Raw genomic sequence first — 13,535 nt, 5'->3', positions numbered from 1 at the left:
GATCAGGGAAACAAACAAGGACTCTGAAATATTTTGCTGCCATGCCTGTTTCTCTCCACACGCACAAATCACTGGCTGATTTCATGTGAAAAGTGCTGGATCTAGGCCAGAGAGCTCAGCATCTTGCAGGGATCAAGCCTTTGATCTCTCTATGCCTCAGCTTCTTGGATAAAATAGGGATAAAGTATTGTTATTTAATTGAATATCTTTAAAGGGGGAAAAAAACAACGATTGCACACAAATGACATGAACTGTATGAACACTGTTTATTCTGTTAAGGCATTGGGAACTTCAGCTAACAAATGAGTGAATACAGCTCCTGTCAGTGACAAGGAAAACTGATATGCAAATTATATCAATTCACCCACCACTGAAATGCAGCCACCTTGGGGGTGGAAGAACTCAGCAGCTCTAGCAGCAACACAAAATAACAGTTTAGGACAGGACCTGAAGAAATCATACACAGATGCTGATGCAGGGGGATTTTAGTTAGGCCTTGTCTGTGTGGTAGAGGTTTTTTGGTATAAGCTAAGGTGCGAATTTAAAGAGGTATAGTATACCGGTGTATAATCCCTGCATGTGGACACACTTATTCCGGTATAAGGGTGGCTTTTTCTGCTTTAACTTATAACACTTGGGAAGAGATTTAGAATAACCAAATAAAAGCCACTTTTACTGCAAAATAAAAATGTCCCCATAGAGGGTTATCCTGGGATAACTATTACTGTACAGTGGGTAAAATATTAGCCTGAATGAAATTATATTCCAACCTCACATTTGGCTAGGACCGCTCAGGACTCTGCTATTAAGCAATGAGTTCAGTTTCATCATATAACGGGTTAACAAAATAAATCCCACTGTCTTTACTAGCCATCTCCTTCAGGGCCTCCTCTCCGGAGCATGCACCATGTGACTCCTACAACAGAAAGAGACAAAATGTTTAAGGAGAGGGGTGAAAAAAAAGCCGAGCTCAGGCGCTTGTAAGATGAAGTGAATCTGATGTGACATTGTGGAACTGAGCACTACTGTTCAGCAAGCTGCATACTTCACATGGAAATGGCCAGACCGGCTCAGACCAGCCAGCCGTCTAGCTCAGTATCTTGTTTCCAGCAGTGACCAGCAGCCGAAACCCCTCAGTTGACCATTCTGGACTGAGCTGCCCACAGAGGATGTTCCTCCTTAGACCATCCAGCTGGGACTGGCTTCTGCCATGAAGCATGAGGCTCCTATCTCTGGAACTACAAAACAAAGTGACCCTATCTAATGTAATGGTGAATGGTCTCATCCAGAGAAAGGAAAAACCTTCTGTGGAACCTGATAAGCTTTTAGCCCATCCCTAGAGTGACCACATTTCCCAAAGGGAAAATGGGACACCACATAGGGCTAGCCTGAGGCCCCACCCTCACCCCTGGGCTGGCCCGAGCTGCTAATCTGAGGGCCCCCGCTCTGTGTGTGGCTAGCCCAAGCCCCCCGCAACGCAGGCTGGCCTGAGCTCTGCCCAGCTCTTTCTGGGGCAAGTGTCCTTCCTCCCATAGCAATTCTCTTCTCCTGCTGCTCACTCTTGTCACACCCCAATTACATTAGATGGGGTAATTTGTTTTTTTAGTTACAGAGCTATGAAGGGGAGGAGTGTGGGGAGGGCGTGGAAGAAGCATGTCAGTCGAAGGCACTATGGATTCAGGAACAGCACAACTCATTTTTGCCAGTAACGTCTCCAGAAAATGAAACACCTCTGCTACATTTTGTACTTAGTGCTCTGGCTCCTAGCTACAGCTGCCAGCTCAGAATGTTCCTCAGATTTGGCCTCCCTCAAATGTTCCACACATCCAAGCCGCTTGCAATGCACTCGGGACATAGACCTCACCTACCACTCCTTTGAAAGCCTCAGCCGTGATGGGTGTGTAAAACTGGAGAGCTTCTAGCGACCCACATTGTAAAAAGCGTCTGGCCACAAACAATGGCCAGCACAGTCACCAGCTGTATAGCACATCTGCAGCATCGAGGGAGAGCCCAAGGGCTTCCACTCACTCCAAGTGCACACAGCGTTTCCACTGGAGCTAACGAGGAATCTCCACTGTGTACATAGGACTTATCCCTGCTGTAGTCTGCAGAGTCCCAGAGACTCGACGTTCCATCTAGCAGACACCACCCAGGTCAGATATTCCAGCCAGTACCCAATCACCCCACCAGCCCAGTGCCTGCAATGACAATTCCACATGCAAAGGCTGAGCAAAGGGTTACGCGTTGAGCCAGCTGTGGAAAAAGAGAAAGTGAAGACACTTACAGCTCTGTTGGTCGGCGTGTCAAATATGGGATTGTCAAACCCTTTGTCACTTGGTCCTGCCACAACATCCTGGTCCTTCTTTCTGTTCCACAGGCCTGCCAAGTGTACGGATGGTAATCTGAGAGGAAAGACATTTTAGGTTCCCAAATGTGCGTCCATCCAATACTGAAGGCAACTGTCAAGCCAGTCTCCCCTAGTGAAATGGATTTCCTTCATGCTAGAGGTGGGGGAATATTTCAGGTAAGTGTCAAGCCCTCTTGAAAAAGGGACATCGATTGCTCTTCAGGGAAGTGGCTGTAGTTTTCAGTTTTAAAACCGAGGCTCTCTGAAGGAGGACTGTTTCAGTAGCACTTAGGATGATTGGCATCCTCTGCTTTAGAGCTTCAGGTTGCTCTGAAGCTCTCACACATTCTGGCTGGCCCTATCATTTCCCCATTTTCTAATTTAGAGCACCCTCCATTATAGGAAAAAACTGGTATCCAGCTGCAGTGATCCGAGTGCTGAAGTGGTATTTGTGCCAGTGCTGGAATTCAGAGCCTGCAGCTGGGCAGGGAGAGCCAAGCCAAAGGCTTTGGTCTTGGGTTCCCCCCCTCTTTCATTATTTCATAAACTTTCCCCCCAAAGCAGTGAGCACGTATGTCAAACAACTGCCCAGCCTCCAGACGAACGTCACTGGGAAATGAATAATCTAGTAACAACTATGGGGGCTGGAGATTTACTTAGAACTGAAATAAATCTGCTATTTTTTGCTAGGAAACGCTAATCATCTCTGCGCTTGTCGAGAGGCAAGAAAAACAAATGATGCCTGAGAACTGCGCTGGTTGTTGAAAAATGCAACACTAATGCATTGGCAAAAGCAGAAGCAGCCTGCCTTGGATTCCTCCCTTGCTGGAGCCAGCCAGCTGTGACAAAGCTCTTTGGTATGCAACAGCAGCCTGGACATGGGATTTCATCTGGAACATCTGGCCTTGGCTACATGTAACAGTTTTGTCACTTTAACTATGCCATCATAGTTAGAGCAACACCACTCCCCTAGTGTGGAAGCAGCTATACTGGTATAGCTTATTCCAATTCGGCGAGGCAAAATAAAGCTATATCTGCACTTAGGAGTACTTTCCCGGACTAGTGGTATTTCCATGGTCCGGTATAGGAATCCTGGTATGCTATAGCAGCAAATCATGCCTAGCGAGGATGCTGCTGTGCTGGCAAAGCTGCATGTTGCACTGGTGAAGTAAATCTACCCCGCCGGACTGAAACAAGCTAGTTTTGCCAACATAGCTGCGTCTACACTATGGCCTTTTCCTGGCACAGCTTTGTTGGTCAAAAATCACATCTCTTCACCCCCTGGCTCAGGGAGCAATGCTGCCAGGAGTCTGTAGGGTAGACCTGGCCCAAGTTATAGTGGTATAAAGCACCTTATACCAGTATAACTGTGTCTACACTGGGTCTTTTATCAGCATAACCGCAAAGCACACCCCTGACATGGCTCTGCTGGTAAAGCTTTTTAAGCAGAGACCGGGCTGTTTTGTGATCCTTCGCTGTGGTAATCTGACATATGGGACAAACACCTGCAGAATAGGCTCATAAAGCCCATCTGATTACACTGAAATCTTGTGATGGGACCTTCCCCGGCCACCCCCAGTTTTCTCCCCTTTTCCTTCTGAATTCCCCCTTTTTTCCTTCTTCTCATCTCACCTATTGTGTCAAATGCATCCGATCCAGCCACCTCCCAGTACAGCTATTCCCTGATAGCTATACATCCTCCCAGTGCACGCACACACACAGAGCTAACATTTCAGAGATGTAATCTTTACTGCTTGAATCTGCTTGTTTCGCAAGAAGTCTGAAACATTTAACAAACACAAGTGATTTAAATTGCGTGCTGGCCAATGGAACAGTCAGACAAGCCCCAAGGTACTTCAACAGGCCCCAGATCTGCAGCCACCCAAAAGAAGTGAGGGCCCAGACCTGTAGACCGGGTTCCTTTGGCCTCCGTGGGAATTTGGGGCGCAGAAGGAATCCAAGGCCAAGCCCTGCCCTGGCCTAGTCTCCGTTTTTGACGCCTGAGCGCAGGCTGCGTGACAATTAATAAATAAAGTGATATGGTCCAACGGGCTGCCGCGGGCTCTCTCCGTCGTGCAATTTGCTCTCAGGGACACAAAGTTGCAGAACAAGTGTTTAGAATTGTTTCGGTGCATTAATATGGCCAAATGGGCCCCACCAGGCAATGTCAATTCTGCATGCAGTTGCGGGACTGCAAAGCGACAGGGAATTTCCATTAAGTTACAAAATTGAACCGCATTGAACTCAAACCGGAGAACAGCGCGACAGCTATTGGTTCGTGGGCTGCAGCTGGAGGGGGCACTAATGCGCCTTGAAGCCACCAAAGAACTTCCCTGATCCTGGGGCCACTATGCACCTACCAGTCCCTGGGTACAAGTCAGAGCAGCCTCAAGGCTGCCCTCATTTATTCCAGCTTCCCACAACACATACAGCCAAGGACTGTTGCAATGCCAGGATGCCCAGCCACGACCAGGCTGCAGGGACAGGGCGTGATGTAGACGCTGCTCTGGCAGTTCTTTGTCACCTTAGGACCTCCCCAGGATGCGAGGATATTTGGGAGGCCGGCTCTGCCAATGCTAGCACAGCTTGACACTGGTGGAGTAACATAAAGTTGCTTTAATGGTGGGTAGGGTCTGGGCCAATCCCTGGATTCTTTGTTTCATGAATCAGTGAACGACGGAAGACCTCGGAGTTCATTTTCTTAGTCTCAGCTGTTAAACAAAACTCTTCGGTGGTTAACAATCGAATGGGTGTGAAAGCCCCCGTGCCTACCTTATCATCCCCTTCCAGTGGAGAAACAGCATTATGCCGAGCAACAGCACCCCAAGGAGTAGACCAATAACTGTCCCAGCAATGGTGCCTCCTTCTCCATTAGAATTACTGCCAGTGGCTACTTGCACTGTACCCGTCACAATGCCAAAGGAGTCACCTGCAAAGTAGGTAAGAGGATTTTTCAGTACAGGGTTATATAATACAACACCCTCCCCCCTTCTCCCCTGACTTGCAATCCCTGTACTGAACTGGTATGTACATAAAAAGCAGGGTGCCTAGAAAAATACTCTCTGCAACTCACTGTGGCATTAGCATTTCCGCAAACATGGGTCAGTCTAAATAGCAGGTCTTGGGGCTGTGTGCCATCAGTGGTTTCCGTTTACAGGGGTTTGGGAGACGCAGCCCTTCAGTTCTGGTTAGCATGGGTTCTCACGCACACTAGCGTCACTTACTTGGCAATTCAGGTTAAAAAATCAGTCCAAGTGAGACTTGGTCAAGACCTCTACCTTTCATGGGTGCCAAGTTTTTCCAAAGTGCTGAACAGCCAACAGCCCTCACTGACTTCAAGGTATTCGGCTCTTTTGAAAATCAAGTCATTTACTTACATGTTAGAGGCTATCCACTACAAAGTTTTGCCAGCATACTATGAAAAAAAACATACCCTGTAGACAACATAGGTATGCCAGAAAAGATCCCGGGTGTAGACATGACTATACTGATAGCAGAGTGCTTCCCTCTGTTTAGCTCGTGTTGCTCAGGGAGGTGTTTTAACTGTGCCGGCAGAATTCCTCCTGTCAGTTTACACTGCATCTCCACTAGGGAGCTCTGCTGGGTTAGCTATACTGGTATAACGATGCTGGCAAAACATTTGCAGTGCAGACAAGCCCTAGATGTGGATTCAAGAGTCTAACTTTAGGCTCCTCATTTTGAAAATGTTGGCCCTGGTTCCCGCTAGAGATGGGCTTGAGTCATACTATTTGAATCAGGCTCTACATCAAGAACGGGACACATTTCAGAGGGAACTCAGCTCTGGGGGACTGATTTGGATCTATCATAAATCAAATGATGGACACCCAAGAGTCTTGCCCAAGTTCCAGGCTCATGAGCCTTGCTGAGAGTCCAGGTTTTATTTGAATGTTCTGCACAGCTCTAGCATGAGTGTCTCATATTCTATGCAGGAAGGTTTGGATCAGAGCTATCCTCCAGAAAAAGTGAACTAGGCAGATAGTGTGGTCCCTTTTATGGGATCAGTGAAAAGGTTCAATTAATCCACTAGTCTGGCCAATCAATAGTGCTGTTCTTGGGGGATATCAGGAGCCCACATATGGGAAATGCATTTTGCAAGAGTGAAAAACTTTATGTGAAAACTCTGTTCCTTTTGCTTGTTCCTCTATTTGGAGGTGGAGACAAGAATGGACAGGTTGTATGGAGAATGGTAAAGTCCCTAAGTTCAGACACCCAATTCCTTTCCTTTCTGGAAAAAAGAGACTATTTGTGTAGATATTTTTCTAAGGTTAGTAGCCTTAGAATCATAGAATATCAGGGTTGGAAGGGACCTCAGGAGGTCATCTAGTCCAACTCCCTGCTCAAAGTTGGACCAATCCCCAATTTTTGCCACAGATCCCTAAACAGCCCCCTCAAGGATTGAACTCAGAACCCTGAGTTTAGCAAGCCAATGCTCAAACCACTGAGCTATTGGCATCCGATAGGCAACATGCAAGTGGCAGTTTCTTTCTTCCTGCAGAATTAAGCCTGGCCTACACAGAAAGGCTGGTCCATGGACAGCTTTGGTACTGGCATAGTTATTTTGGTTAGGGAAGGGATTGTTTACCAAAATAATTATACCTGTAAAGTCCCTAGGATGGACATAGTTATACTGATGTAAAAATGCCGTGTACCGGTATAACTTTAGTCCTCTTCCCATATGGAAATAAACGGCACAAATATAAACACCTTTATACCAATATAATTGCTTCCACACTGGGGGTTGTATCACTTTAACTGTACCACTATACTGGTACAACTTTTGGGTGTAGACAAGACTAAAGATGACCAAAGGTGTGATTTTATACTCATTTAGTTAAACTGGTACAGCTCTATATGTGGACACTGCTGTAAATTCACAAGGACAAACTAAACCGATATAACCAGTTTTAAGTGTCCACATACAAAGCTGTACCAGTTAACACTGAACTTGTGTGTAGCCAAGTCCTTAGGGAGTGGGGGAGGATAGATTTGCAAGAGTTGTGCTGGACTCGCACTGATTAATTCAGAGGGGCCGGAAAATGCTTAGAAGCTGAAAGTGCTGATCTATACTTAAAATGCATGGTGCTCCGGGGTATGAAAAATCCAGACCGCAGAGCACTGTAGCTATGCTGACCTCTCCGCTGGTGTAGATGCAGCTAGGCTGACAGAAGAATGATTCTGCCATTGCAGCTGCCATTGGTCAGGGAGGCAAAGTTCTTAACGGCGACAGAAACCCCCTTCCATCACTGTAGGCTGCATTTATACTACAGGGTTATGCCAGCATAGCTACACCACTGGAACTACGTTGCTATGGTCCTTGGAGGATAGACACAGCAAAGTGCTATCATAGAATACTAGGGGTGGAAGAGACCTCAGGTGGTCATCTAATCCAATCCCCTGCTCAAAGCAGGACCAACACCAACTAAATCATCCCAGCCAGGGCTTTGTAAAGCTGAGCCTTAAAAATCTCTAAGGATGGACAAGCTATGTACAAGCAACCAGGAGTTTTCAATACATACTTTGTTAACTAAACTGCCACTTAATTTTCTGTGATTCCTATTAACTGCCTAGAAAGCATCATTGGTGAATGAGAAAGAATCTTCCATAGGTGAATGGGACCAGTTACCGTGCACTGTTATGTCACGTATGATGTCCTCAGCCAACTGTTCAGCATTAGTCCCTGTCTGTGACCCTGTCTTATCATCCATTAGCACAATCTGGATGACCGGAACTGCATTCCGCGAAGTCTGGGGTTTACGCACCTTGGATATAGCCATCTGAACACCTGCATATTTTGGCTTTTCCGAGAAAGCAAGACACACAAAACACATTAGGTCAGCAGGCAGAGATCACAGGGTCTGTCTCTAGCTGGAGCTGCGATGGACAGTAAAATAAGTGCTGGCTATAAATCTTAATGTAAATATCATCAAAGAGCTAGTGCGGCTGTGAATCACCTCATGGCTGTGTTTTCACAACGACACATTTATGTCTTCTTTCCATGCAGGGCTGTAAACAACAGACACCAGGGCCCAATGTTACTTCAGAGTACGCAGGGTAGGTTATGCCTGTAGGAATAGTGCTCCCTTTGGAGCTGGATCGGGGCGCCTACGCTCTAGTGACAGTGTCATTTGGCCCCTGTATAAAGAGGCAGTGTATGTAACACATCCTTAAACAATGTATTAGAATGTACACGTTTGTAAGGAGGGAAGAACCAGACTCGCATCTATTGCTACATGGGGCTATAGTCGGATCTTGATTATAGCAGGGTAAATCCAGAGTAACTCCTGTGATGTTACTCCGGAAGCACAACCTGCCCCGGAGCAAAATTTGGCCCAAGGGATCCATTGTGGGGGATCTCTGAAGCCATATCCTCCAGGTGGCTGCACAGGGCCCGAAGCTCCAGAGCATGAGGCCGGGCTGCTGCAGTGACCCCCAATACTGGTGTGCTCGACTGGCCGGTTGGGCGGGAGAACGCAGAGCGGAGGAGTGGAGCCGGGGGTTCAGCATGGCAGCTGCGAAGAGCACCGTGACACCTGAGCGAGTTTGCCTGTCGCGCAGCCTGGGACCCCCAGCTCTGCCGTCTCCTGCAGTGTTGCTAACAGATGTTTTGAAAACTGTGGGTCAGGTTCTCTGGTCAGCCACCTTTGTGCCCCCAGATCCCATGGCTGCCAGGGACAAAACTAGTCCCCAGCATAAGTTAGAGCAGCCTGAAAACTGCTCTGGTTTAGGCCCAGGTGCCCACACTTTCTAGGACCCATTCTGGCAGGCAGGGATTGGCCAGATGCACCACCTTCTTGTTCAAGCACCTTTTGCTCTGGCCATGCCCTCAGTGGTGGGATGGGATAGGAACTGATATGCCAACCGAATGCTCCTTGAGGAGTCTCCTACATCCCCACCCACCCAGCTCCACCAGGATGAAAGCGGCTCTGTGCTGGGCCCCTGCATGGCTGTGAATCTGGCCCTGTAAACCCACCCAGCGTGGGTTCTGCCTGCTGCTGAAATGCTGTCATCCCTTGGGAAGCGAGAGTGCCCCACATCACTCACCAGCCAGTCTCCCCACCCCCACCCCCAGCTGAGACTTAGAGAAGAGCTGAAGCCTCAGGTGCATACTTCAGGGGTTCAGACAGCTACCTCAGGGGTCAGGAAGGGATTATGCCTCCCCTTACCCATACTCTGGGTTGGTGGGTTTTTTTAATCTCCTTCCGCTGGAGCCAGATGCCTGGTCGAAAAGTGACCCTGGCAGCGCTGGTCAGCACTGCTGACCAGGCCATTAAAAGTCCGGTCAGGGGTGCAGTGGGGCTAAGGTAAGCTTCCTGCCTGCCCTGGCTCTGTGCAGCTCCCCAGAAGCAGCTGGCATGTCCCCACAGCCCCAAGGGGCAGGGGCAATCAGGGAAGCCCTGCGTGCTGCCCCCACCCAAGCGCCGGCTCTGCAGCTCCCATTGGCCGGGAACCACAGCCAATGGGAGCTGAGGGGGTGGTGCCTGCGGGGGCAGGAAGCACACACCACACAAAGCCTCCTGGCTCCTCTGCTTAGGGGCTGGACATGCTGGTCACTTCCAGGAGCAGCGCGGAGCCAGGGCAGGCAGGGAGCCTGTCCTAGCCCCGCTGCGCTGCCGACCAGGAGCTACCTGAGGTAAGTGCCACCCGGCTGGAACCTGCACCTCAAACCCCCTTCCCCAAGTCAGAACCCCCTCCCAGACCCAAACTCCCTCCCAGACCCAGCACCCCCAACCCCGTACCCCAGGTCAGAACCCCCTCCTGCACCATAACTCCCTCCCAGATCCCGCACCCCCATCCGCACCCCAACCCCCTGCCCCAGGTCGGAATCCCCTCCCGCACCCCAACCCCCTACCCCAGCCCTGAACCTCCTCCCACACACCAAACCCCTCAACCCCAGCCCGGAGCCCCCTCCTGCACCCCAAATCTCTCATCCCCGGCACCATCCCAGAGCCCGCATGTCCTCCCACACTCCAGCCTCCTGTCCCAGCCCAGAGCCTCCTCCCGTACCCTGAACCCCTCATTTCTCACCCACACCCTGGAGCTCACACCACCAGCTGTAGCCCTCCCCCACTTCCACACCCCAACCCCAGCCCAGTGAAAGTGAGTGAGGGTGGGGGAGAGTGAGTGACAGAGAGAGGGGAGCTGGAGTGAGTAGGGGGTGGAGTCAGAGAAGGGCTGTATCAGGACGGGGCCTCGGGGAAGGGGCAGGGAAGGGGGTTTTCTGCAATTAGAAAGTTGGCAACCCTCCATGGCTGACAATGGACACTGGGCGGGGTGGGCTGGTGCCTTGAGATGGTACCAAGCATCCCTTCAGGTCAGATTGGCTGTGACTTTGGGTTTTTTTTGCCTTCCTCTGCAGCATGGGGTGTGGCTCACTTGGTAGGATGGTCTGAGTGTATCTCACTTAATCATTTCCCTGCCATGGAGGGGGTGTCGGGCAGTGGTGCACCTCGGTCCCACCCTCCTGTCACACATCATAGCCTAGTCTCCTGTAGGCTGTTCAACTTTTAACTCATTTTGGGTGCTGGGTTTAGTGGCCGGGTGCTGGATGGTGTGGGTGGCCTGTGACATACAAGCAGTCACACAAGACAATCTGGCGGTCCCTTCTGGCCTTAAACTCCACGACTCTGCTAACTTCTCTGGGAGACCACGCGGCCACGAGGGGTGAGTGAAGGAAAGGAGGTGAAATCAACCCCCTCTCCTCTCCCCATACCCCCCAGTTCACATCCCTAGCCCCAAAACAATAGAAGGAATGAATGACAAAAAGGAACAATTCCCACTGCAGTTCGAGGGCCATCGGGAACCCTGCATGGTCCGGGGCTGACTCTTTCCTCATTCAAAGGAGCCCGACTTTGGGACTTGCTGCCCCTGACTGTCAAAACTCGAACAAGGCAGGTGTGAGCTCCTGGTGCCCGTGCTGCTGGCTCTGTGTTGAACAGCACTCTGTGTTCTGTCCTTGGGCTATAGTCTTGTTAACTGGAAGAGTGGGACAGTTTGGGGTAGTCTGGGCTCAACACGCCTGGTTCTGCTCTCATTTACACCACTGTAAATCAGGATTCACACCAGTGACATCCTGATGTGAGAGCAGAACCAGATCACTAGCTTCAGTAGTAATACCTAGCTCTTACATAGTGCTTTTCATCCCTAGACCACAAAGAACTTTACAAAGGAGGTCAGTATCATTAATCCCCTTTGTAAAATGGGGAAACTGAGGCACTGGGCAGGGAAGTGACTTGTCCAGGGTCACGTAGCATCAAATATTCAGGGTAGGAGGTTGGATGTAGCTAGAAAAAAGGGAAACGCTAATGGGCCATATAGTAAATAGAGACTTCCTACTAGCTGAACTCTGTGTGCTCCAGCAGCTGAGTTCCTGTTTGAGGTCAGAAGCCAGGGCTACAAACAGCTGTTTCCCACCCTGACTTCCAAGTTACAAGAGTATCAGATAGGGCTCTGCAAGCAGCCACTACCCAGCTTGACATCACTGGAAAAATGTACATACCAGTCTATTATAATGTATTTATATTATAAGATAATGGTGAGTGTCTCACTGGTGGGATTTCCTGGCTTCTATCTGAATGGTGTATTAAATAAGTCTTTCCAAACAGACTACCATACCAGGCTCAGGAAGGCGTGAAGAATTCTGTTCTGATACTGCCTAATGTCGAAACCAGGAGTGTATTCCAGTGAAATAGTGGCTCCTATAGATCAAAGGCAGAAAGACAAGAAAGAACACACACAGGTTCATTGATTTTGCATTTGCAAGCACACCTCTCCTTGCATGTGGGCTATTGTGGGGCTGGCAGCGTGAATCAATGTGGTTTTCAGAGTCTACCAAGATCTGGATCAGTACAAGATTCACAAACAATTCCCCAGTCCCATTTGTGTAATCTGGTGCCATTCTAGAGCTCACAAAGGGGAGGATAATTCTATCAGCTAGCGATCTCTGAAAAAAGCTTTCAGCAGGAAACACCTCCTCTATTGCTGGTCTTTTTACAGGTTTAAAAAAGCCAGTGTCAGCAGGGCTCTTTTCAGAACACTCCTGGGAAAGCCACATCCACTCCGGACACTTACCTAGTTCTTAAAGAGGTAATGATGAGCGTTCAGCAATGCTTGTAAAGTACTTTGAGCTCCTTGGATAAAAAGCACTAGAGAAGGGCACAATTGGATTCACCAAATCAATTGGCACCACGTTAGCTGAGCTAAATATTTTTCTTGAAAAGCAGGAGTAAAAGTTTCTGGAAATATGAAGTTCCATTAATTGCTTTCAAAGGCTCTGCTGGTACGAACAGGTTTGAAAACCATATGCTAGCCCTAATGAGTTTGGCATGATGACTGTATATGAAAAATTCTTGTTCACTTTCCAGGTAGATAAGCAGACAAACACCCATATGTAGAGGAAATTCCGCCAATCTGTTGGGTATATTTTCATTTTCAATTAAATTTACCGTAGGTGATAAAGATGACATTTATTGGAACAAGAAAGTGCATTTTCCTTGGGTATTTTCCATTAGTGACATCCCTGATGCCAGCACTGAATGCAGTCCTCGCAGCCTGCACTGACAGGAATGGATTGAACTATCTTGATGACTTGTGACACCCTGACAGGCTAAACCAGGGGCAGGGGCAGGGCTCGGAAAAATCAGACAGGGACAAAAGGCTGCAATCCAAGATAGACTCCAGAAAGGGATGATAATGATTCAGAGAGACAGAAATATAACTCAGCGCTCTGCATAACTCAGACTCCAGAGACAGGCATTTGAGGCACAGTGCAGGGGTGGGAAGAGGTGGTGGGGTTGATTTGAACCCACTGCTAGAGGATCCTGACACTGACTTCCTTGGACAAGTCCCTAAGGCCAACCTTTAGGCCTTAAGCAAAAGGAGCCTAATTTTCAGAGGTGCTGAATCCCTTCCTCTGAAGCCAGCCCCTGTGCCTCAGTTTCCCCATCTGTGAAATGGGGATAATAAATAGCTACCAACCGCAGCGGGGCTGTTTGATGAATAGTTAATATTTATGTTGTGCATTTAAGATCTGATGGCACTAAAGGAAGCACTGAGCATTGTTTCCTACAATCATCCCGTGAGCTTGGGTCCCCATCCTGCAAGGTGATCCCTGTACAAAGCTCCATTGAGGGGCTCAGAGCTTTAACTCTAAAATCCTTTTCCTGTGTCT

General features: G+C 48.8%; 1 protein-coding gene across 1 annotated transcript in view; it reads right to left on the bottom strand.

The window, feature by feature from the left end:
- Nucleotides 1-247: 247 nt before the first annotated feature.
- The window catches only part of AMN (amnion associated transmembrane protein), a 56,689-nt gene continuing 43,401 nt past the window's right edge, over nt 248-13,535 (bottom strand). The window contains exons 8-12 of the mRNA XM_084631496.1: nt 11,981-12,063; nt 7,992-8,163; nt 5,120-5,276; nt 2,285-2,402; nt 248-916 (exon numbers count right to left, since the gene is read on the bottom strand). Coding sequence (XP_084487622.1) covers nt 806-916; nt 2,285-2,402; nt 5,120-5,276; nt 7,992-8,163; nt 11,981-12,063 — 641 coding nt within the window. The 3' untranslated portion in view covers nt 248-805. The remainder of the gene's footprint in view (nt 917-2,284; nt 2,403-5,119; nt 5,277-7,991; nt 8,164-11,980; nt 12,064-13,535) is intronic.

Source organism: Lepidochelys olivacea (assembly GCF_965140295.1).
Source record: "Lepidochelys olivacea isolate rLepOli2 genome assembly, chromosome: 6".
Classification (NCBI taxonomy): domain Eukaryota; kingdom Metazoa; phylum Chordata; order Testudines; family Cheloniidae; genus Lepidochelys; species Lepidochelys olivacea.
The sequence above is the reverse complement of the archived record's forward strand: the minus strand, read 5'-3'. Positions and strand labels throughout refer to the sequence as shown.